The sequence below is a fragment of the Crinia signifera genome, chromosome 8 (genome assembly GCF_055691185.1).
Source record: "Crinia signifera chromosome 8, ASM5569118v1, whole genome shotgun sequence".
Taxonomy (NCBI): Eukaryota; Metazoa; Chordata; class Amphibia; order Anura; family Myobatrachidae; genus Crinia; species Crinia signifera.
In genome coordinates, this window is record NC_139224.1 from 69,379,979 (window position 1) to 69,406,375 (window position 26,397).

The 26,397-nt window shown below is 44.4% G+C and overlaps 2 protein-coding genes across 2 annotated transcripts in view; one reads left to right on the forward strand and one right to left on the reverse strand.

Annotated features, from left to right (window-relative positions):
* The window catches only part of SMDT1 (single-pass membrane protein with aspartate rich tail 1), a 30,623-nt gene extending 27,433 nt beyond the window's left edge, over positions 1–3,190 (reverse strand). The window contains exon 1 of the mRNA XM_083156648.1: positions 2,824–3,190. Within this exon, the coding sequence (XP_083012774.1) occupies positions 2,824–2,979 (156 nt within the window). The 5' untranslated portion in view covers positions 2,980–3,190. The remainder of the gene's footprint in view (positions 1–2,823) is intronic.
* The window catches only part of CEBPG (CCAAT enhancer binding protein gamma), a 34,551-nt gene continuing 10,900 nt past the window's right edge, over positions 2,747–26,397 (forward strand). The window contains exons 1-2 of the mRNA XM_083156647.1: positions 2,747–3,149; positions 3,448–3,512. Of these exons, the coding sequence (XP_083012773.1) occupies positions 3,135–3,149; positions 3,448–3,512 (80 nt within the window). The 5' untranslated portion in view covers positions 2,747–3,134. The remainder of the gene's footprint in view (positions 3,150–3,447; positions 3,513–26,397) is intronic.

Consider the following 26,397-nt stretch of genomic DNA (forward strand, 5'->3'; position numbering starts at 1 on the left):
CTACACTACATCACTAAACTACATCCCTTTATACCCTGCATTACATCACTACATGTCCCCAAATACACTGTACTAGATCACTACACTAAATGCCCCGGAATACACTGCACTACATCACTACACTACATCACTACACTGTCCCCCCAATATGCTGCATACATCATTACACTACAGCAGACCTGGTTGGGGGTTCCGCAGAGCGCGGTGGGGACACCATCACTAGGAGAAAGGGTAGATAGGAAGGATGGGTCTGGTATAAGGGAACCTGGTGATCTCCAACCTGTTTTGACTCGTGAGCTACTCGAGAGAAAAAATAAACCGCCTGAAGAGCTACGAAAATATAAAAAAGGGTACTTGCTTCCTAGCACCGCATCAGCGATAAAAATTGTATCCATCGGGACCCCAAAAAGCGCGTCGATCACATCGCATGCAACCAAATCGCATGCGATCGACGCGATTTTTACAATGGAATCAATGTAAAATGGTCCCTCAGACCCGATTTTACATTGGCCCCAATGCCCCCCAGACCCCAATTTTTATTGTTTCCCAAACCTGATGGGTCAAATGTTGAGTTGATTTTATATAGTGTGGCAAGCGCAGTGAGCCACCGAGCCCGAAGCGTGGTGAGCGCACGCGCATTACTTCACAGATATTATGTGTCCCCTTGCGGGGCTCGCCATGCTTCGGGCTCGCCACACTATATAAAATCAACTCCCCGCTGACGTGGATAGTGGGGGTATGTAAAGGTCGCAGGACGCGTACCAACGCCCCTCGCGGGCTCACTGCGCTCGCCACGCTTCGGGTTGGTGTTCATTGTGGGGTGGCGTTAACAATGGGGAGGCCATTTCACACTTCAGGGTGGCTATTTGGGGTCTGTGGGCCATTTAACATTGTTCCCTATGTAAAATCGGGTCAATTGGGCCATTTAAAATACCCATAAGGGTGGGTATACAATGAAAAATCGCGTCCATCGCATCGCCTGAATTGCCCCCTCCTTAGTACGGGCCTGCGATGATGGGCAGGCTGCTGTACTCAAAAGAAGTCAATCAGACTCATTATTTGTACTCTCAGGGGCTTAACAAGAACTTTGTTGGCCGAGCATCAACATTTTGAAATGGTCCCCTCTTCTGCAAAGAAGAGATGTATAGTGTGACACAGACAGTAGTGTGGGGATAAATATTATACAACATGGGATGGGATCCCATATTATTGATAGGTCCTTAAAAGAATATATTTAAAAAAAGGTAAATAAATGATATGAAAACACATTGGGACGTAGAGCACACTTTAGTTATTATTACTAATTTAGTGCATCAAAGCAGACACTGATACTGTGTGCTGCTGCAGTGTTGCTTAATGCCAAACTATGCCATACTGACCCCAGGTACCGAGTCACAGTACCAACTTAAGCCTAGTACCAGACATAAGGAGACCACATCTGGCCCTTCCTGATGGCACCATATTCCCCTTGCCCCACATCTGACCTAGGTAGCCCCTGCTCTCTGTGCCCCCCTGAAGAGGTGAGCAGCCTGTCAGCATGACGGGAGGTGGCTGGAAGAGCTTACACACTGCTCCAAGTTTAGCAGTGTGTCAGCTATTCCAGCCACGTCCAGCCCCCCCAGCATGCTGACAGGCTGCTCAGCGCTGTCCTCCGGGACTATGTAAAAACCGGACCGGACTAGACTCCGGACCGCCGGACAGGACATCAAAATCTGCAGTCCGGAGCTTATAGGGTCCGGTCCGGGGGGTGTCCTGTTCGGAAGGGGGGGGGGGTCCCTGTGATAGCTATCATCAGGGACATGGGGAGGGGGAGATTACAGCCTCCCCCTGTGGTCCGGACCGTCCTTTTTTGCTACATGCCCGGACCATACAGGGAGACTTTATTCTACCCCTCCTCCTCTACCTGGTGACAGGTGTCACAGGCAGAACCCCCAGACAGGACACCCCCCTGACCGGACGCTACAAGCTCCAAAATGCAGAGTTTGATGCCTGGTCCGGCGGTGTTGTCCTGGTCCGGTTTTTACCCATACCCCTGTCCTCCTGTAATGAGAGTGGTTGTCAGCACAGCTCTGACAGCCACATCCTGCCCCTCCACCACTTACACTCAGCGGTGACACAAGGGTGCAGAGTAATGCATCTAAAATGGGGCAGGGCACGGGAATCATAAAAAAAATGGGCAGGGTGCAGCACCCTGCAAAATATACCTAGCACCAACACTGACATTGTGATATAGCAATCATCCCACTGGAAATGCATAGAAAACTGTCCCAGGTATACATATCTGCAGTAAAAACCTAATCATCCCATGTAAATAACGCCATCGCCCCACTGGAAACGTATAAAAAAATGGGACCAGGACTCAAAATTGATATTAAAATGCTGGTTTCCTTATTTAATTATATGGCCTTGTTGGTATAAACCAATGCATATGCTAAATAAATGCTGCATCATTATATATATTTCATCCCGAGCACCACTGTTCTTTGATAAAACACACACACACACACACACACACACACACACACACACACTTTTGTAAATTCATAAGTAGGATTCTTAATTCGGGGGAATTTAAAACAAGTCATAACACTGCTGTGACTACAGTAATAATGGGCATGGTTCAAAAAATCATTGGAAATGCCCGAGGGATAATAGTATTTATATACAGTCCGGAAACAACCATGTTTTACCATTATGACGTTTTACACGTATTTTACTGGAATACATAATATAAAGAGCCAAATTTAGGCTAGAGGTATGGATCGGACATCTATGTAGGTGAATGACAGGCGGGCTAGAAACGTAAATACGACGAAGGCTTACTTTTTCCGGCTTTGGATAAATGGCTCCTGTGCTAGAGATAACAGCAGTTCGGTTGGGAACAACATTGGCTGTTGAGGGCTTCTCTGCCGTCCTCAGGAAGACTCTGGCCCTGGCTACTCCTCGCACCTTTAAAAGTGAAAGGACCGAGGCAGCCATTGTCTACAATCAGACATAGGCCGAAACAAGGCGTGGATGCAATGCGGGGAACACGGAGAAAATTGCTATAAAACCTTCCGGTCCGGATTGGTAACCCAGTGACACTTAAACTTCCGGTCGTCCCCTTCCGCAAAAGTTATTAAAATAGCTGCGTCATGGTAATCAAGCAGGTAGCAATTTCTTTCTAACATAGAGGGGGAGGTTTGAGGACATAAAAGTCAGGTGACACATAGTCCTTTCACATAAAGCTGTTTCCGCTGACACCCCCCACCCCCCCCCCAATTGCCTATAACCCACTGAGCTACATATATATATATATATATATATATATATGTATGTATACATATACACACTGTTTACTTTCTCTAGTGTTTATAGAACGTAATGCGTAATTTGTAGCTGGAGATGTATAACGTGCTATTTTTATCAAGCTAGTCTCCGATTGGCTATTGGTACTGTCTTTCACAGGATTGCATCATGCTTGTTTTAATAAGGGGAGAAAACCTTGTGATTGCGCAACGTTCTTTTGTGCGGTAAGACTGATCCCGAATCTGTTTAAAAGACAAAAGGAATACACAGAAATAAAAGAAAAAAATATATGTAAACTATCAAAAGGACTTTTAAGAGAAAGTGGGGGAGGGGAAGGAGTCCCTCCCCAGGCTACCGGACTTCTCCGCTTTCAGGTACAGTCATTGTATTGACCATAACTACAAATGAAACGCTAGAGTTAGGCGTAGATTACCTGAAAGACGGTAACAGACCTAAGAGCTTGTTCATAGTCAGATTTTTTTACTCAGATTTAAAAAAAAAAGGAAAATGGATGCTGTTGATTCAGAGTATATACTTTAAATACACGCAGTTTCATACTTTTTAAAAGTTTGCACTGCACAAAGTCTCATTGTTTTATTAACATGTTCACTCTCAACCTGTCATTTCCTGTAATATGTCTTTTTTGTAATTTTCACAATTACTGTACATGATTTGTTTCTTTATATTTTGATACATGCTCTATTTCATAGTATTTGTTTCTTTATATTTTGATACATGCTCTATTTCATAGTATAGGGGTTTATTAATAGTGGTATATTAACTGTGAAAACTATTTTTGATGTTGAAGGACAATAATAGTCAATTTAAGATTTTACCTCTTGTGTTTGACATAGTATTGCCCTTTTAAACCTGGCAGACAAAATCTGGAAAAATGAATGAATTTTAAAACCCATTGCTTTTTAAATATGACCATTATTATGACTTAAATGAGACACTTATACCCCTTTCACATCGCACTTTTAAAACGGTATATTGGCGTTTTTTTCCCTTTTTAAAACGTTTAAGGGTGCACTGTGAATGCACCACAGGCAATTTACCGTTTTAAGTTAACTGGCATTTCGAACCGTGTAAAAAGCAGAGTCCTACACGGTTCCTTGCCGTTTTTTGTGCAATGTGAATGTGTGCAGTTTGTCTGAAACGGTATTTCAGGCAAACAACACAAGCACAAGCACTGATAGCGCCCCCCCCCCCCCCCGGACAATTTTGCAGCTGCCCCCCCCGTTAAAAGACCTCCCCGGGACTAGCACCAGGCGTCACCTTGTGTCATACTCATGTTGGCAGCTGTGTCATACCCTGTTGGCAGCTTATGTCTCCCCCGTGTTCAGGCCATATTCCCGCTGCTGCTTCTGATGTCTCCCGTTAAAAGACCTCCCCGGGAGCTGGCAGGGGGGTCCGTGCGGCGCGGAGGTACCTGCGCCGCCTAGTATGATGCTGCCGGGGTCCCTGCAGTGAAGTGGAAATAACGCGCTATCTCCAGCGGAGATAGCGCGTTATTTCCACTTCACTGCAGGGACCCCGGCAGCATCATACTCAGCGCCGCAGGCGCAGGGACCTCCAGGCTCTCCCTTAACAGGTACCTCCGCGCCGCACGGACGAGCACCGGGGATGGCGCTGATCAGTGCATTACACTCTGCATTGAAACGTGTTCAGAATGAAACGTTTCAACTGCAATGTGTAATGACACTGAACCTGCATTTAAAACGTTAATCTGGCCACTATTAAGGCTCTGACCCGTTTTAATTACCGGTTTAAAATACCGGTTTTTAAAACGGGTCTGCGATGTGAAAGTGGTATTACAAAAAATAGCATGTTGTCAAAAGCTGTCCACAAATAAGGGGATTAAGTAAAAATGGGAACCGCACCAGAACCATAACACTGGACAGGTTCCATTCATCAAACTTTACTATTATGGAGCAGGTGTGGTCTGATAGTCGGGATACAGACATCAGAATCCCAACCGCCGGTTCTATTCTCCCTTTATGTGGGGTTGTGGACCCCAACAAGGGAGAATATCCTATCAGTTGCGATACCAACTGTCAGGCATTTCAACAGTCTGATTCCAATGTCGTTATACTGACCACCAGAATTCCAAATGTTGGGCCATCATATTTATTGCCCAGTCCAGGGCGGGTGCATGTCTGGAGGACATGTAGGCAAGGGCATAACTACCATAGGTGCAAGGGGTGCATCTATACCGTCTAAGTAATATGCAATAGTTATCATCATCAGTTGCTAAATAGGGGGCCCTTACAAACTTTTGCTATGAAGCCTACGAATATCTAGGTGACAGCTGTCACCTGGAAAATGTGGGAAGAGTGATTACAGCTGTATGGTACAGTATGATCCATTCCATACTGTTCCCGTTACATGCCCAAACAATACATGGAGGTTGTAATCTCTCCCTCCCAGTCTTTTTCTGGTGACAGGTGAAACAGACACCCCAACTAAAAACTCCAGAATAAGAAAGTTTGTTGACTGGAGCTTGTCTGATCCGGTGTTTCTTGATGGTCTGGGTCCGGTTTTTACACACTCCCGATTCTGAGTACAGTTAATTGAAATTGTTTGTTTTGATATTATTGTTGTGAAACTTCTGTATATTGTAGTTAGCACAGAAATGTTTTTGATTAACATCACTTTTTATATAATTCTTAACATCAGTGGAAAAGTAAGCTTTTTCTGTGATGTCAACAACAATTAGAAATGGTTGACGACCATGCCTGTTAGTATATGGGCACCCCAGTGTACTGTGCAGCTTTATGTTAAGAGGCAGTCATGTTGTGTTTTTTGTGTATTCACTTCATTACATACTATTTATGTCAACAATTGAATTGCTCCTGGCAGTGACAGCCACTGTTATAAATAATTAAGTGCATATACACACACGGAGATATTTTAAACCGTATGCACGTTAACAACCAGTCATAACGACATGTTCACAAATATTTCTGTGTGCCTGTACTTTATCTTTTACCCTGTGTGTTAGTATGTGTCATTAGTTAAGTCATTTGTCATAGGTTCGTGCTCAATCTGAAGATCTTGTCAGTGACTGCATACTACGGGATGTGGTCACTGACCATAAAATTTGTTAAATCGGTCAGTGTGTATGAACTATATTGTTTGTCAGGGAGTTTCAGGCAGTGAAAATGTTGACGACATTGCATCTTTTGCAATGTCGTCTAGTGCAGTGATGGAGATCCTTGGCACTTCAGCTGTAGTTGTAAAAGCTGTTGCAGGGCATGCTGGGATCTGTAGATCAACAGCATCTGGAGTGCCAAGGTTCTCCATCACTGGTCTAGCATTTACCCAGCTTTAAATCTCCTCCATGCAGAGTATGTCACCAAGAGTGACAGAAACGATTCAGACTAGACATCACATAAACCTTTTAAAGAATACAGTATAAGTAAAACAAGTTGTAACATTTATAGAGCATATCTGCACTGATTTATCTCATAACTTTTTTAATTTAATCAGGATAATTTAATTTAATCATCGCCAAAGGCCTGGCCAGCCCAAAAAAGAGGTGGGGCGTGTGGACATAACTCCCTTAACTCACTCCCTCCCTCCCTGTACCAGTAGCGCATGAGGGGGGGGGGTTCTAAGTACCCAGAAACCCCCCCAGGAATCTGAGGACATAGTCTGAAGGCTGAGGGTCCCCTCTTTCCAAGGGTACAAGAATTTTAAAAATCGGCCCTGAGGAACCGGAGATATCTGACTTCAAAGCAGTGGTCCCCATCCAAGCCTGTTAATTGCTCTCCCCAGTCAGGTATTTCAGTTTCTGTCTAACTTAGAGTTTTTCTGAGGGTATATTCCAAAAGCTGGGACTCTTTCCCTTTGAGGGACACTAGAAGCTGGTCTCTACTGTGCCCAGAACCAGAAATATCAGCCTTCAAGCAGCTGGTTACTGCTCCAGCTCCACACACCTGGTATGTAGTTTTATATAATCGTTGGCGGATTGCTCTGCCTCCTGAACTCTGATCCCCTAGTCCCCAATACCATTTGGTAGGTGGGATTCTCTAGTTTTTAATACCATTGAAAGCTAAGAAATCTAGTTCCGGGAACTGGAGATATCTGCAATCAAGCAAGCTGTCCTCCCACCAGAAAATTATGAATAATAAGCCCACTCCACTATACACCCCTCCTCTGCGTATTAAACATCCTCTACCACCCTGGAAGTTATGTATTAGGACCCCTTCATTCAGCCCAATGCCCCCTTCTCCCACCTCATCTCCCACCATCTGTGCAGTAAAGGGGTAATTAGTGGAAATTACTGAGCCCTACATGCTGATCGGTTGATATAATACCCCCTACCACCTGCGGGACATCAAAGCTTCCGCTCATAGCACCCCCCACCCCTACCGCTGGAGGATAGGTAGGGGCCCCAATACATTGCTATGCCCAGGGGTCTACTCTGCTGTTATGTATATATTTATATATATATATTTATTATTATTTATATACATTTGGTCTATCTATAATACTTTAACTGATCCGGCATATACTGGGTCACCTAAGTGTCCATCTCCGTGCTTTGCTCCGCCCCTCGGGAAACCCCCTTCTGAAAATCCTGCATTTGCCCCTGCTGTACTGAAGAGATGCTTGCGCACGGCATTTCTTCAGCCATCACCAGAGCAGTGGTGAACTCCGGCTGCGCCCCCCCCCCCCCCCCCCCCACAAACACATGCCACCTGCCATTGCCACCTGTGGGAGGGACAGTGGGACAGTCTCCAAGTAGCAGGACTGTCCCTCTGTAATCAGGACAGTTGTGAAGTATGTCAGTATTGACTTCAGGGACTTTTTTACACCTTGTTTCCAGTTTTAAAATGTCTATTTTTTTTATTAGCTTGGGATGAATATTTTTTATATATATAATATAATATATATATATATAAAATCACTCAGGTCTGGCACTCCCAAAGACTACTGTTGCTTGCTCCGGTGCCCTCACAATAAATAATGGGTACACTAGCAGCCGTACCGGCTCTCGGAGAGAAATGAAACTTATGACCAGGATGTCTTGCAACGTTTCAGTTTATAACTGTTTTCAAGCAACATTAAAACATACAATACACACACACTTAAATACATTTACTCTTGCCACCTCTCGCCGAGGGGGAAACGCCAGCCTCCGTGCAGGACCGCCTCTTGGTCACGCTGGCGCGATGCCTGTGATGTCCTGCCGTCAGTGGGTTCACCACCTCAGTAGTAGCGTCACCGTTGCTAAGCAATGGTGGCCATGCAAGGGGGATACACTGGAATATATAACAACATTAACATCGTGCAAAATTGTGAAAAATAAACAACAGGCACAAATACCGAGTAGCGGGCAGACAGCAGGTCATAATCAAATCAATACTGCAATTAAACTATTAAACAGGGTGGGCCTCTGATACCGGCAAACAGCTTCCCTTTTTATTGAAAGCAACTATATAAGATGTATTCATTGAGCCCTTTTGGTTGAATCACATTCAATCGGGCTATCCAACGATTTTCACATTGGATTAATTTAAGCCCACGGTTGCCTCCTCTGATGGAAGGCAGAACTGTGTCAATCATACAATACCGTAAACAATTAAAGGGATGTGATACTGCAGCAAAATGCCGAGCCACTGGTTGATCACTGTGGTCCCAGACCTGACCTGTGCTAGAAACACCACAGCAGACAGTGACACCCCAGGCAGGGAAGAGGAACTGCATGGGTTTTCAAATATAGCGGGTGCTAGAATGAACACTAGAGCCCCTACAATGTATATGTATGTATGTATATATATATATATATATATATATATATATATATATATATATATATATATATATATATATATATATATATATATATATATATATATATATATATATATATATATAGGTGTAGAAACCGCGTCACTCCAAGGGACTTTTCAAAAAGGTTTTATTGAGAAGTAGAAATCAATACCATGTCGTCAAGGTCGACGTTTCAATACACTATGGTATTTTTCTCAAGTACTGACACTCGCACAGCGGCGAGATAACAAGAATATGAGTGCGCACGGCGGCGCCAACATACATATATAAACACATATGAACTTACCAGCTCCTAATCAGAGCCGCCGGCCGGGTGTGGCGTGTGCGGTCTCCCAGCCGGGAGGCGCATACCACTGACGTGCGTACTGACTAAGTTGCTAAGCAACAGTACAGGACGCCGTCCCCGGCCGCCGCTCCAATCATGCGAGCCAGACAGCGGGACAGAATGAAAACAGGTTAAACTGACAATTGGAGTAACAATGTATGATGAGCCCCAAGAAGGAACTAAGCAGCATTAAAGGAAAGTCTGCCAGCTAAATCTTTCATTGAGACCTCCAGGTCTCAGAGTCTGTAACTTGAAAATCCATTTAGACTCAATTTTGAGTAAACGGCCATCTCTATCTCCTCCACGGATGCATTTGGGCACATGATCTATAATAATAAATCTAAGATCTGATATGGTGTGTTTCTTTTCAAGCCAATGGCGGGCTACAGGTTGGTCAGATCGCCCAGATTGGATAGCAAGGTTGATGGCCGATCTGTGTAGGGCCATGCGATCTCGAATATTACGCACTGTTTTACCCACATAGTAAAGGTGACAGGGGCAAAATAATAAATACACTACATGCGTAGTGAGGCATGTGAGTATATGTGCAATGGGAAACATGGTGTCACAATGTGGATGCTTGAAAGAATGACACACTATGAGATTCTTGCATGTGGTGCATATTAAACACTTATAACAGCCCGGTTTTCTCTTCAGGAAATTGGCTGTGGAGCTAGTGGACTCAAAGCCAGTGATGTCTGTGTGCATAACCAGATCTTTGATGTTCCGTCCCCGAGAGTAGCACGACAGCGGACGGGTAGACTGGAGACCTGGCAGCGCCGGATCCGTTTTTACGATGGGCCAAAGTGCCTTGGTTGCTCTCTGAACAACCGGGCTGGAGGTATTAAATTGTTGTTTCCAGGGCATAACTTTGTCACATTTTTTGGGGGTGCTGATGAGGAGCTGTTCTCTGGACATGTGTAGTACTTCCTGTTGTATTTGTTTTAAATGTTGAAGATTGTATCCCCTCTGGTGGAACCTTTCTACCACACTGTTGGTGCTGCTAATAGCAGATTCTTTGGTGCTGGAAATTCTAGCCACCCTCATGAGTTGTGATTTAGGGAGACCCTTCTTGAGGGGTTTCGGGTGGTGGCTAGAGGCCAATAAAAGAGTGTTGCGGTCAGTGGGTTTCACATAGACACTAGTAGCAATCTTGCAGTTATCTATGCTGACCATTACATCCAAAAAATTGATACACCGCTGTTGTATATTCATGGTGTATTTTATTGGAGAATTGCTGGCATTGATCATGGCTACTTGTTGTTCCAGCTGGGTAGTGGGTCCGGTCCATAAAAGAAACAAGTCATCTATAAAGCGGACATACAGCAAGATGTGTTGGTTAAGTGATTGGACCTTGAGGAATTTGTCTTCCTCTTCCTTGAACATAAAAACATTGGCAAAGCTGGGCGCCACTGGGCTGCCCATGGCACACCCGCTCTGTTGTTGAAAGAACCTGCCATCGTAGAGGAAGTAATTTCTCTCCAGAGTGAGAGTGAGTAATCTAATAAATAATGCTTGGTCAAGGTCTTTGATGGAATTGTCACGCAAAAATGCTGCCATGGCCGCCACCCCTTCTTTTTGGGGGATGGATGTGTATAAACTACACACATCCATGGTGATGAGAACGGTGTCACTGGGGATGGATTCAAACATTTGTAACCTGGTGAGAAACGCTGTGGTGTCACGAATAAATGTGGGTTGCACCTGTATATAGGGTTGAACGATGCAGTCCAGCAGTTTGGAGATAGGTTGGTATAATGACTGATTAGCCGTGATGATGGGTCTCCAGGGCGGCCTGGTGGTACTCTTATGGATTTTCGGGACCGTGTATATAAGGGGAACCACAGGGTGTGTTTGAGTCAAGGCCCCCAGTAATTTATCATCCAGTAGGCCATCATTTAAAGCTGATTGAAGAATGGTGTCCAATTCGCGTTTATAAACAGTAGTGGGGTCAGCAGGAAGACACACATATGTATTGTGGTCAGCCAATTGGGCTTCCAATTCACTTTTATAGTCCTTAAGATCTTGGATGACAATGGCACCCCCCTTGTCCGCTGGTCTAATGATGATATGACGATATTCAGACAGGTGTTTAAGTGCTGATTGTTCCTCACGGGACATGTTGTGATGAATACCTGGGGAGGCCGCGTTGTATTTGACAACTGCTGCATCTACCAAACGCGTAAAGGTGGGAATAGACTTATTAGTAGAATTGGGGTCAAATGTAGATCTAGACCGTGAACGGATGAATTGTTGGACCTGAGTGATTTCTTCAGATGGAGGTTGATACTGGAAATATTCTTTGAGACGCAAATTGCGCTCAAAGCGATATTTGTCCACCTGCCACTGGAACGCGTTGTGCTTATTTGTGGGGATAAATGTAAGGCCACCACATGCAAGAATCTCATAGTGTGTCATTCTTTCAAGCATCCACATTGTGACACCATGTTTCCCATTGCACATATACTCACATGCCTCACTACGCATGTAGTGTATTTATTATTTTGCCCCTGTCACCTTTACTATGTGGGTAAAACAGTGCGTAATATTCGAGATCGCATGGCCCTACACAGATCGGCCATCAACCTTGCTATCCAATCTGGGCGATCTGACCAACCTGTAGCCCGCCATTGGCTTGAAAAGAAACACACCATATCAGATCTTAGATTTATTATTATAGATCATGTGCCCAAATGCATCCGTGGAGGAGATAGAGATGGCCGTTTACTCAAAATTGAGTCTAAATGGATTTTCAAGTTACAGACTCTGAGACCTGGAGGTCTCAATGAAAGATTTAGCTGGCAGACTTTCCTTTAATGCTGCTTAGTTCCTTCTTGGGGCTCATCATACATTGTTACTCCAATTGTCAGTTTAACCTGTTTTCATTCTGCCCCGCTGTCTGGCTCGCATGATTGGAGCGGCGGCCGGGGACGGCGTCCTGTACTGTTGCTTAGCAACTTAGTCAGTACGCACGTCAGTGGTATGCGCCTCCCGGCTGGGAGACCGCACACGCCACACCCGGCCGGCGGCTCTGATTAGGAGCTGGTAAGTTCATATGTGTTTATATATGTATGTTGGCGCCGCCGTGCGCACTCATATTCTTGTTATCTCGACGCTGTGCGAGTGTCAGTACTTGCCATGTTTGGTCTTGAGAAAAATACCATAGTGTATTGAAACGTCGACCTTGATGGTATTGATTTCTACTTCTCAATAAAACCTTTTTGAAAAGTCCCTTGGAGTGACGCGGTTTCTACACCCATCTATCTTCATCTTCACTGAAGGCACCCAGGGCACATTACATTGAGTGAAGAGTGCCGGTTCTATACCCCCTGTATATATATATATATATCACCAATATCCTGTGCGCAAGTCCTTAGTCTCTATTGAGGAACTACAAGTCCCAGAAGTAACTTCCAAAATGCACTTTAGGTATCTTGCTTTCAACCGGCAGCTCCCGCAATACCTGGATCCACAGGTCACAATTTTTCTAGAAAAAGACAAAGGCGGATCGCTCCATAGTGCAAGTACTGTTTTTATTATTACCTGCCGCCTGAGGCTCAAGCGAAATACATCTGCGGTATGTGATAACCGCCTGCTGTGGTACGTGATTCATTTTATCTGCACGTTAAAGTCTACCACTTTTTATTCAAATAATAAAAACAGTACTTGCGCTATGGAGCGCTCCGCCTTTGTCTTTTTCTAGATACTGTAATATATATATATATATAATAAAAAAGGTAATGGGTGGAGTACACACCTAGTTTAACTGACATGGAATGACCCTGAAGCGCTATAGGTAGGTAGACATGGCACCATCAACATCTGCAACATTGCAGACTCAGGGGTAGATGTATTAAGTGCATTTTTTCGTTATCACTGGCCAATCAGCTCCTAACTGTCCCTTTTTAAAACCAGCCTGTAACTTATCAGGAGCTTATAAAAAGAAGTGATAAAGTACCAGGCACTTTATCACTTCTCCTCCCTTATCAATGCTTTATACATCTACCCCTCATTATGGTATAGTGGTAACCAGACATAATCATTATGGTATACAATATAACTGTATACTGACAAATTAAATATGGTGCAAAGCATAATGAAAGACTCAGCATGGTGTATAGCAGTGATTCTCCACACAGTTCACGTTTTCCAGGTTACCCTTTAGGTGCACTCATTACTGACTGGCTTTTAAAAGATCCACAGGTGGAGCTAATTATTTCACTTGATTCTGTGAGGAGATCTGCAAAACATGTCCTTTGTGGGGTGGTGAGGACCGACTTTGAGGACCTGTGGTGTATAGTATAGTATAGTATAGTGGTACCATAACAAACTCTGTATGATACACAGTATAGCAGCATTCTGACAGGCTCAATAAGGTACAAAGTATAGCAGTACACAGACACCCTCAGTTAGGTATGATAGTGGTACCAGAAACACTCAGTAAGGTGCACTTTATAGCGGTACTCTGGAATAGCAAAAAATAAATAAATAATGAGTTACAAAGCGAAAACTAAAACAAAACAGCAATTGGCTCTACTATCGTGTGAGAGCAACATAAGGCACTTATATATAACAATACACACACCAAAATAATTAACGTCTAAACTTTAAAGGACTTATCAGTTTTCTCAGTCCTGACTAATATGATATATGTACAGTTAATCAATACATGGGCTACTCAACAGTGTATGATATATTAAACCTTTGTATAGGGGTTAACAACTAATATTAAACATTTACCTCCACGCAATTTAAGACTGTGGATCCCGCAGCTGAAAATTTGCAAAGGAGACAAATACTGAACTAGAGCTATATATCTTGCTATATAATATGCTATTAATTTACTGTAATTTTTTAGATTATATTATGCCGTCTCTACAAATGTGGCATAACAGCATCTAGCAGAAATGATCCGGCAGAGCGAGAAACTACTCAGCTCCCAACCTAGACAATGAGTAATACTGCCACCATTGTTGCAAAACCCCTGTTTGCGGTATCAATATGTAATATGTTGGTCAATCAAAGAAAGTGTCAATTTACTAAGAGACATAATACAAACAAAGGATTGGGATTTGCAACAATTAATAATGCATCTCAACTTGAGACACCTGTATATACAGTAAGCACACTTAAATTGAACCAGACAAATTAAGGGCAATAACAAGCCCATTAAAATGAGTACAAAACATAAATAATAAAGTCATTAATTACACACCTTTGTAAATTCATTTTTTTAGCCACTTATTTTCTGCTTCTATTATCACTTATCCTACAAATTATTTTTAGCCTTTCCTATATTTGTGGAGACTATCCCAAACCTCCTTATATATGGCAATGGGGTACTTATGTATTATCTGGGCTCCCATGTTAAATGCACCCCATTTTTTCATACCCCTACTATCCAACTACGCATGGAGTTGATTTTATATAGTGTGGCGAGCGCAGCGAGCCACCGTGCCCGAAGCGTGGCGAGCGGACACGGTCTCATAAGAAAAACGGGAGCCCAGATATTACATAAGTGCCGGCAATCGAAATAAAAGTTATGCTGTAATAACTGTCATTATTCATACAATAATTATAGCAGAATTGTACATCAGATACCTGAGTGCAATGCAAAAATCTCTATTTTTTTTTTTCTTTTTTCCTATTTGATATACTATAAATTCAGAGATAAGTAGCTCCATCCCCAATATTAGGGGGAAACAAAAACGTAAGGAATCTCAAATAATGAAACAATAATGTATATAAGAAATCATACCAAATAAGATTAGTGTGGATCACCCTACCAAATCCTTTTTCCCTTTTCTTCTTTGTACTTTGCAATTCAGCACCAATTCACAGTCTAACGGGGCATACACACAGTGCAATTCCAGGGCTATTTATACGCAATCTGACCAGATTGCTTTGAAATTAAGCACGGATCAATCCATGTGTATACCACAAGCAGCAGTGATGCACAGTCCCGTGCGTTGCCATCACCTGACTAGATTTATACTGCATGCAATATAAATCTAGTTAGATCACCAGTGTTCACATGGCAATAACATCGCTGGTCCATTGCACGTGTTACAGCAAAGTGTGCTGTGTAATCTGTGCTAAACCATACCACCCAACTTTTAAAATCCGGTGCTCTGGACTGCCCGAACTCTGTTTAAGCTGCTGGTCATGCCCCCAGCCACTCTTCTTCACTGAATAGATGCGGTGTGCATGCACAATGCATCTGCACAAGCAGCGACAGGCAGGGGGGACTTCCAACTGCCCCCACCCCCACCGCGGGACACTGCTGGACCCAAACGGGGCACTGCAAAAAACACGGGACTGTCCCACGAAAATTGTGACAGTCCAGAGTTATGGGTAAACTACATCTCTCAGCACTGTGGGCTGAAGTCGCCCAGTATGTATGAGCATTAGGTTTTGGACTAACCAAGTTTTCTTGTTTACTTTACAAAAATATTACAAAATTACTTAATGCAATAGGACTTTCCGTAATCCAATGTGTTAGGTCACTGCAATGTTGCACCCACAGAATATACATCACAAACTAAAACTATGTATAAAGATACTTGTCCAAAAAAAAGATGAATTACAACAAACATCAATGATGACAGCTGACACCCAAGAAGTTTTAGCTGTTTTACTGCCACTGTGGTCCTCGGACAAACAGTTAAATAAATGAAATTGTTATAGTAGAAATAAATACACATTTCCAATACTTACAGGTACTTCATCTAGATGGCAGTTGTAACAAATCACTGGAGGTATATAAATAAAGTCCCTGGTGACCAATGTGAGTTGTTTACAATACAGGACAGATCAAAGGCATAGATCATAGGCAAGACACCTGCTTCATAGATCATCAAGAACACACACCACACCTGAGCCTTTTTCATTGTTATGTAATTGTGGTGCCTCATATAAATGACAAGCCAAGTTAACTGCTTAATTCTGTATTGCTAAAAAAAAAAGTTCAGATAAATCTGATATATATATATATATATATATATATATATATATATATATATATAATTATTATAATTTTATTTATAAGGCGCCAAAAGTGTTTCGCAGCGCCGTACAAAGGACCAATACAGGGAGACCAAGCTTGGCATAACATTGAATAAATAACAAAAATACAGTACAAATAAAGAGCGCCACAGTTCAATACACATTACAGCTTGGATATAAGTAGTGAGGATGGTACTTATGTATTATCTGGGCTCCCATGTTAAATGCACCCCATTTTTTCATACCCCTACTATCCAACTATGCATGGAGATGATTTTATATAGTGTAGCGAGCCACCGTGCCCGAAGTGCAGCGAGCCCCGCGAGGGGACGCGGTCTCAAAAGAAAAACGGGAGCCCAGATATTACATAAGTACCGTGAGGACTCAATCAACATACTGTACAACTAGAGGCTAGATGCCAATGATGGAGATGGGTATGCAGATGAAGATGGTCACTGAGTGTTGGAGTATAGGAGAGCTGTGAATGACCTCTGAAGAGGTGGGCTTTGACAACAGGAGGGAAGAGGGCCCTACTCGGAGGAGCTTACAATCTAGTAGGAAGGGGAGACAGACAGATTACAAGAGGTGCAAGCAAGTAGGTGGTGGTTAGATAGCAGGATGTAAACAGGCAAGAGGTCAGAGAACCATCTGGTTTATGCAGTGGAAGGGTACGCTTTGATGAATAGGTGAGTTTTCAGTGCCTGTTTGAAGCTTTGCAAGGTAGGGGAGAGTCTAATGGAGCGAGGGAGTGCGTTCCACTGAAGGGGTGCAGCACGGGCAAAGTCCTGTACTCTAGCATGGGTAGCAGTGATCAGGGTGGAGGAGAGACGACAGTCGTCAGCCGACCGTAGAGGGCGGGAGGGTTTATGAATGGAGATGAGGTTAGAGATATATGGAGCAATGGAATTAAGAGATGGCCCTGTATGTGAGTGTGAGGTGTTTGAAGAGGAGGTACTCTTTACCTAGAAGGGCGCCCGCGATTGGAATCGCGGGCGTCGGGGGTAAAAAATCACGGGTATCGCGGGTAAATCGCGGGTACATTAAAAACGGGTGCCCGCGATGACCGCGATTTTCCCATAGGGATCAATCTTAAAAATGGTGATTGACCGCGATTTTAATGTTAAATGCCTCAATGCCCGCGATTTGGCCATAGGAATCAATGTTAAATGGGCCACAGAGCCCTAATAGTCACCGTGAACTCTGAAATGGCCCCCACAATTGTTAACGCCACCCCACGATCAACGTGAACCCGAAGCGTGGCGAGCGCAGCGAGCCCGCGAGGGGCGGCGGTACGCGTCCTGCGACCTTTTCATGCCCTACTATCCACGTCGGCGTGGAGTTGAGAATAGAATAGTGTGGCGAGCGCAGCGAGCCACCGAGGCCCGAAGCGTGGCGAGCGGACGCGGATACCTTCACAGGTAAACGCGTCCCCTCGCGGGCTTCACAGGTGTCCACTTTTCGCCACGGACACCTGTGAAGCCCGCGAGGGGACGCGTATAACTGTGAAGGTATCCGCGTCCCCTCGCTGCGCTCGCCACACTTCGGGCCTCGGTGGCTCGCTGCGCTCGCCACACTATTCTATTCTCAACTCCACGCCGACGTGGATAGTAGGGCATGAAAAGGTCGGAGGACGCGTACCGCCGCCCCTCGCGGGCTCGCTGCGCTCGCCACGCTTCGGGTTCACGTTGATCGTGGGGTGGCGTTAACAATTGTGGGGGCCATTTCAGAGTTCACGGTGACTATTAGGGCTCTGTGGCCCATTTAACATTGTTTCCTATGTAAAAATCGCGGGCATTGAGGCATTGAACACTAAAATCGGGTCCAATCTCATTTTTAACATTGGTCCCTATGGGAAATCGCGGCCATCGTGGGCATCGCGTCGCACCCGATTTTTAGTGCATTCGATGGTCGCGATGGGCGCCCTTCTAGGTAAAGAGTACCGCATTGGATTCTGTAGGGGAATGGAAGCCAGTGCAGATTTTGTTGAAGGGGAGTGGCAGAATTAGAGCGGCGGGAGAGGAAGATAAGCCTGGCTGCAGCATTGAGGACAGATTGGAGAGGAGCCAGTTGGGATTGAGCAAGGCCGGTGAGGAGAACATTGCAGTAGTCGAGCCGTGAGATGACCAATGAGTGGATGTTCAGCTTAAAGATCCCCCTTTCTTTTCCTCTAGCATTTACGGTAGTAGGTGGTACTACCAGGTGCCCGGCAGCATCTCAGTGGAAGCGCAGACTATTTTCTTTTTTCTGTTTGGATGATCAGCTTAGTTGCACTCTGTGAGAGAAAGGGCCTGATGCGAGCAATGTTGCGTAACTGGAACCGGCAAGAATGGGCCAGGGCTTGGATGTGGGGTGCAAAGGAGAGGGAGGAGTCAAGAGTGACACCCAGGCAGCGGAGTTGGGGAACGGGGGAGATGATGGTGTTGTTAACAGTGATAGAGATATTAGTATGTATATATATATATATATATATATCAGAAGTGCGTGTGACAGCGGTGATTGATTTCCTTAAGTTGTTCACTTGTCCCGCCTTGTGATGCTTATTTATGTATACCCATGTTTCTTGTGCGTTCTGTGCTTTTAAATTGTATGTCTTATGTTTTTCAGTTTGTTGTTAGTTGTTGCCGGGCAACCGCCTCTGCCGCAACCCGGAAGTGGGGAGCCACGGGCCGCCGGGCAGGTGACCTCGTCAGAAGGCGTCAGTGAACGCACGTCGCCGGATGGTGACGTAGATGACCGGGCGCACGGGGGCGGTAGTCCTGACATTGGTGAAGGGATAAAGGTATGCACTTTATGTTTGTACATTTAATCTTGACAATGGTTATTAAACCGAAACGTTGATTGATTGCGTCTCCCGTTTATCTGAGTCCCTCGAGTGCCACTTCTCTCCGTCCTCTGGACACCTGCTATTAATAGGTACCTGCTTGGTACTTGCAAGGAGGCACCGTGGGCAAATATCGTTGGTGATTGGAGTGCTGGGTCCATTGCTCGTATATTTTATATATATATATATATATATATATATATATATATATATATATATATATATATTATTATTATTATAATTTTATTTATAAGGCGCCACAAGTGTTTCGCAGCGCCATACAAAGGAACAATTACAGGGAGACAAAGCTTGGCATAACATTGAATAAATAACAAAAATACAGTACAAATAAAGAGCGCCACAGTTCAATACACATTACAGCTTAAATGTAAGTAGTGAGGACTCAATCAACATACAACTAGAGGCTTGAGGCCAATGATGGAGATGATTATGCAGACGAAGATGGTCACTGAGTGTTGGAGTATAGGAGAGCTGTGAGTGAAATGTGAAGAGAAGTGGGCTTTGACAACAGGAGGGAAGAGGGCCCTGCTCGGATGAGCTTACAATCTAGTAGGAAGGGGAGACAGACAGCTTACAAGAGGTGCAAGCGAGTGGGTGGTGGTTAGATAGCAGGATGTAAACAGGCAAGAGGTCGGAGAACCATCTGGTTTATGCAGTGGAAGGGTACGCTTTGATGAATAGGTGAGTTTTCAGTGCCCGTTTGAAGCTTTGCAAGGTCGGGGAGAGTCTAATGGAGCGAGGGAGTGCGTTCCACTGAAGGGGTGCAGCACGTGCAAAGTCCTGTACTCTAGCATGGGAAGCAGTGATCAGGGTGGAGGAGAGACGACAGTCGTCAGCCGACCGTAGAGGGCGGGAGGGTTTATGAATGGAGATGAGGTTAGAGATATATGGAGCAATGGAATTAGAGATGGCCCTGTATGTGAGTGTGAGGTGTTTGAAGAGGATTCTGTAAGGGAATGGAAGCCAGTGCAGATTTTGTTGAAGGGGAGTGGCAGAATTAGAGTGGCGGGAGAGGAAGATAAGCCTGGCTGCAGCATTGAGGATTAATGCAGACAGTTGGGGGGCTAGGCGGTTAGCTAGAACTTTGGCGTAGAGCTTCAAGTCAGAGTTGAGTAGGGATATGGGGCGATAATTGCCCATATCTGAGGGATCTCTGTCGGGTTTAGGGATGACTATTATTTTAGCCCTGGTGGTGACTGCGTCTACCGGTTGGCCTTGTAGAAGAGAGTTAAAGAGAAGAGTGAGCATTGGGACGAGGGGTTGGGCCAGTTTTTTATAGTAAAGATTGGTAAATCCATCGGGGCCAGGAGCAGCTGAACGTCTCCGAGATTTAATGGCGTCGAGAATTTGGTCGGGGGTTATGGGCGTGTTCAGGGCTTCTATTTGAGTCGGAGTCAGTTTAGGAAGTTGACGTGAAGCTAAGTAGTTGTCTAGGGCCTCCGGGCTGGCAATTACTGTGGGGTCAGAGGATGCAAGGTTATAGAGGTTTTCATAGCGCGGAATTGAGCTGCCATGATGTTAGAATTATATGTGGTAGATCCGTCCATGCATTGAAGGGAGAAGATTCTATTTTTGGTCCGTTTGGTTCTGAGTTGGTTAGCTAAAAGGGAGTCAGCTTTATTGGATTTTTCATAGAATTTTTGTTTGCCTGGGCGGCTTTGGATGAGAGGAGCTGGTTGAGTTGGCCCTTTATTGCTAAGATTTCCATATATTTGTATTGATTTGGGTGTTGTTGGTGCTCTTGGGTGAGGGTTGAAAGGGTAGCTTCTAATTCCTGAATGCGTTTGCGGGTGGCTTTATTGTGAGCACTTGTCAGGCCAATTAATTTGCCCCTAATTGTGGCCTTGTGAACTTCCCAAAGAATAGACGGAGAGATGTCTGGAGTGTTATTCAGAGAATAAAATTCCGAGATGGCTGAGTTTAGATCTAAAAGGATATCAGGTTTAAGAAGGAAAGAGTCGTTAATACGCCATTGTTTTAGGGGGGGATGTAGGGAGATTCGAACGTTAAGTTCTATGGCCAGGTGGTCCGACCAGGAGACTGGGATCGTTTGAGCATCTATCAGATTTTGTGACAAGGTGGTGTCTGCAAAAATTTAATCAATTCGGGTATGAAGGTTATGTGGGGGGGAAAAGTGGGTGAAGCCTGGCGCTGCGGGGTATAGCACTCTCCAGTCATAAAGGTTGTGACTTGCTAAATGTGTGATGAGGCGTTTTGATAATCTAGCATGATTAGGCAATGTTGAGTTAGAGTGGGATCTATCCAGAGAAGGTTGTAAGGTGGCATTGAAATCTCCCCCAATAATCGTGAGGCAGGGCGAAAATTGTGCTAACTGGGAAAAAAAGGTGGAGTATAGGGAGCTCTGCTGTGTGTTGGGGGCATATACAGAGGCAAGAATAATAGGTGATTGATTGAATGTTCCCGAGAGTATGATGAATCTACCCTTATCATCTGAGATGGTATTTTCTATGCTAATTGGGAGATCACAGTGAATGAGAATAGCTGTGCCTCTACGTTTGGCTGACATCGAGGAATAGAAGGCGTGCAGGAATTATTTGGAAGAGATTGATGGGTGTGGAGGTTTGAGGTGGGTTTCCTGTAGCATTATAATATCGGGGTTGCGTCTGTTCATAAACTGAATGACCATGGCTCTTTTTGTAGGAGAGTTGAGGCCGTTGACATTAAGGGATAGAATTTTTAGACTCATGGAGGATTGAATTGGAGGAAAGCGATAAGATCAGAAAGACCTTTGCCAGCACTCCCAGCCCAGCCATAGATGAAAGAGGAGGAGAGTGGGATCGGCTGGGGTGGGAGGGGGAGGGGAGTGGGAGAGAGTTGAGAACTTCCATAGAGTGGAAGAGGCTCAAGGTTTGGAGGGACAGTGCCGACGTGGCAGGGTCCGAGGTGGGGGAGGCGGCCCAAGACAGACAGGGGCAGGAGAGATACGGATAGCATATAAGTGTATGATATGGGGATGAGAGGGAGAGGTATCGTTACAGGTATTGAGAAGAAAGGAGGTGCTCATGTAGTGGAGAGGCGGGAAAGTAGCTGCATTGGGTGGGACACCTGGAGGATAGGGGGAGGGAGCAGAAGGGTAAGGGCCTGCTATGCGGAGAGAAAAAAGGTGAATACTATCGAAATGAACCGTTTTGGGATAAAATTAGGGTTAATAACATATTATAATTGACAGCAGAGCCAAAACAGGCAACTATTCTATGCTCAATACCTATAAATGTAATAACAACACACTAACTAATCAATATGCATATATAAACCGGAATCAGTACATTGTATAATACTCGTAACCTTGAGATACTCATCGTAATCTGGAGTATGTATGAGTCATAGATTATGAGAAAAAGTGGGGGACATCACGTAAAGTTAGTCAGGTTTTCATCCACTCTGGAGTGGGAGCTTGAGGATTGCAGAGCTCTTGTGAAGCTTGCGGTTGAATAAAATTTGGGATAGTTTCGATGATACCAAACTTTTGGAGTAGTTCAAACCTTGTAGGGGAGTCTTGACAACGTAAGTCTTGCTGTCTTTAGAGACTGTCAGTTGGAATGGGAAGCCCCATCTATATCTGATAGAGTGGTTTCTGAGGGCTTTTGTCACATTGACCAGATCTCTTCTTTTCTTTAGGGTGACAGGAGACAGATCTTGGAATATTTGTATCTGTGATTCCGCATAGGAGATTGAGGGTGAGTCGCGTACCGCAGCCATTATTTGCTCTTTAGTGGTGTAGTAATGGAATCTCAAGATTATGTCCCTGGGGGGTTGGGGAGGTTGAGGTTTGGGTCTTAGGGCACGGTGGGCACGATCCAGCAAGAGCTCAGCTTTAGGGATACTGGGGGCCAGTTGTAAGAAGAGGGCTTGCTGAGATAAGGCAGTAGATCGTCATTTGAGACCGTCTCAGGGACGTTCCGGATCCGTATGTTGTTTCTTCTGTTTCTGTTTTCGAGATCCTCCAGGTGGTCTTTGAAGGCGTCAAATTCAGATCTGATTTCTGAAATCTCCTGTTCGACAACCGCTTGATAGGTACAGACCTCATCCAGTTTTTGTCCTAGGGTGTCAGTGCGGGAGCCCAGATCCGCTATCTCCGATCTGAACTCAGCAAGGGCCGTTCTCATTTCTGCTTGTATTGTCTTGGTGACAATTTCTACTATGGCTTTAGCGGAGAGTGCCATGTCAGCAGACGGCGGGTCTTCGGTATCGGATGTGGATTCAGGAATGGGAGATTGCTTAGAAAGAGTGCCAGACTTTTCCCACGCCCGGAGAATATTTGATTTTGTGTTGCCTGAGCTCCTGCGGCTTTTTTGTGACATAGTATAGCCTCGGGATGAGGAGGAGGCCCTTTTAGGGGATAGTTGGTGAAGGGGGGTGCGGGGATAGGTAGGGTGTCCGATGTGTTCAGATACCAAATAAGACATTTTTCTTAATAATTATCGACACTCCTCGAGAGGATGATGAAAACTGTGAATGAAAAGACCATCCTATCCAGGGACGGCACAGGGCTAACAATCTGTTATCACACAAATGGGTCTCTTGGAGACATATAATATCAGCTGCTGGTTAATAGTAGGTGGAGATAGAAACTCCTTTAGGCAGGAAAAGCACAAACACTGCTGCTGTGTCGACCAGCTAGTCCTAGTTCCAGTTCGAGACAGTGAGTGGGTTTGTCTTACTGGCCTGTGTGAATGGAGTAGAGGTTTCTAAAAAGTATAGCATCTGCTGTCTCTTTCCCTGGGATAAGGTGCCCTGTTGATGGTATATCAGTGCAGGGTCTAGCCGAAATCCTTTAGGTGGAGATGAGAGTGCTATTAGATTGGTAAGATTTAGAGAGTGCTATAGTAGGGTGCACAAACGAGACGACTTAAATCTAGTGGGTTAGTACGCTGCTGCTTCCCATTATCCATGTATTGGTGGGGAGTGAGCGGTACTCACCAAAAGATTGCGTTATGTATGAAGAGGGATGTCTGCTGTCACTCTGAGCATGAATATGGTGCCCTGTTGACTAATTGTCAGTGCAGGGTCCTGCCAAATCTTGCCTGAAGTGACAAGAATGTCCCTGATTGGAGTTAGTGCAGGAGAGATAGACAGGAAGGGGTGATAAGGCTGCGTCTTGGATCTGAAATTTCAGCAGTTGCCCGTTTCCATTGCTATAAGCATTGATGGAGAAAAGGGGGGTTCCTGTTACTCAGAAGACAAACTTATTGAATGTGCCCCCTATATATTATACTACTCCACCTTAGTTAATACTATGAACAACTCAGTTGGAACAAAAGCAGGCACAGTTTACCAAGTGGTGGTGACCCTCAGTGCGGTTTTTTAAGGGAGTGAGTGTGGCTAGCACTGCTTACCTGCTGTCTGAGAGCTCCATGTCCTCCGTGAGCTCTCAGGATGTGAACCGGTGCGGCGCTGTGTATCGGTGTCAGAGACAGCCGGCCCGAGTGCAATGAATCAGAAACTGAGCAGACAGCTGTTTCGCTTAGAGCAAGCTTCGTCAGTGCTGACGTGTGTTTTGCATGTCACTGTATTTGTAGCTAGCCTAACTGTTGGCTGGTACCTGTAGGCGTGTTTGAGCAGTTAATGTGGGTGTATCTAAGTGATACAACTCTGTACGGAAAGTTACAGGCATATTTAAGGGAGGCAGTATGAAACGGGAATCGGGGTAATATGTATAATAGCCCGCTGTATGTGTATACCTCCATTACAGTTCAAGCGGGTTGTGCTGGGGTATATATAAGAAAAAGCCATGTTTTAATTATGTGAAACACAGCATATACATTTTAATTTGATTTTATAACAATCCCAAAAGGAAACTAGATATGTGTCATATAGGACCAATCGACCGTTTAAACCGATTGCAATGGATTTAGAATAATATTTAGAATAGTATATGGGTTTAGATTGATGTAATCTGGATCTCTGGGGGAAAAGAGGGGGGGGGGGGGTTGTATCACACATATATATTAATGAACCAATAGATAATTTAATTAAATTGATTGCAATAGACTTAGAATGATGCAGTCTGGATATATGCGGGGGGATAAGGAAGAGACTTATGATTGAAATATTATAATTTGAAACAATGATGTTATACAATGTGGCAGTTAAAAGTTCGGGGGAATTGCACTGAATTAGATGCAACTACCATTAAGTCAGCACTATTTACCAGAGTAGCCCATGTATCACTATTAGTGCAAAAGAGACCAATAATGATGGAGTCTGGATATATGCGGGGGGGTAAAGAAGAGACTTATATTTGACATATTTCAAATGGAAACCATGATATTATACAACGTGTCAGTTGAAGGTACAGGGGAATTGCACTGAATTAAATGCAACTCCCATCAAGTCAGTGCTAATTACCAAAATGGTCCATATATACCAGGGAGAAAGAGATTGAAAATAGGCACGTAAAGGAGATTAATAGTAATAATTAGAAGACTAAGAATGGGTGTTAAGGGTAAACCGTTGTGTAGATTATATCAATGGTTGTCAGTAAAAGGAGGATTATTGGTTAGGAGGTGTTGTGGTAGTGGTAGGGAGGAAGGATAAATTAATATATATGTGTCAAAAAAGGGGGGATTCAGACCGGTGCACAATGCAACGGCAAATTACAATATATAGTGTTTATGGTATGTGTGTGAGTTGGGCGTGATCGATAATGCAAAGGTTTGGGACGTGAGAGGAGGATGAGGTGTACCCTTTTAGGGAAGGAGTCGTAACAGTGTGATAGTCCCTAATATCTGGGGAATAGTGAATATGGAATATCTACTTGGTGGGAAGTGTGGATATGTGTCAGTAGCACATGGAGGGGGGTTTCTGAGTACCCAGAAACCCCACCCCCCTAGTCTGAAAGCTGAGGGTCCCCTCTTTCCAGAAGTATAAGAATTTTAAAAATCGGCCCTTGGGAACCGGAGATATCTGACTTCAAAGCAGTGGTCCCCTTTCAAGCCTATTAATTGCTCTTTCCAGTCAGATATTTCAGGTTCTGTCTGACATAGAGTTTCTCTGAGGGTATATTCCAAAATCTGGGACTCTCCCCCTTTGAAAGACACTAGCAACTTGTCTCTACTGTTCCCAGAAACAGAGATATCAGCCTTCCAGCAGCTGGTTACTGCTCCAGCTCCAC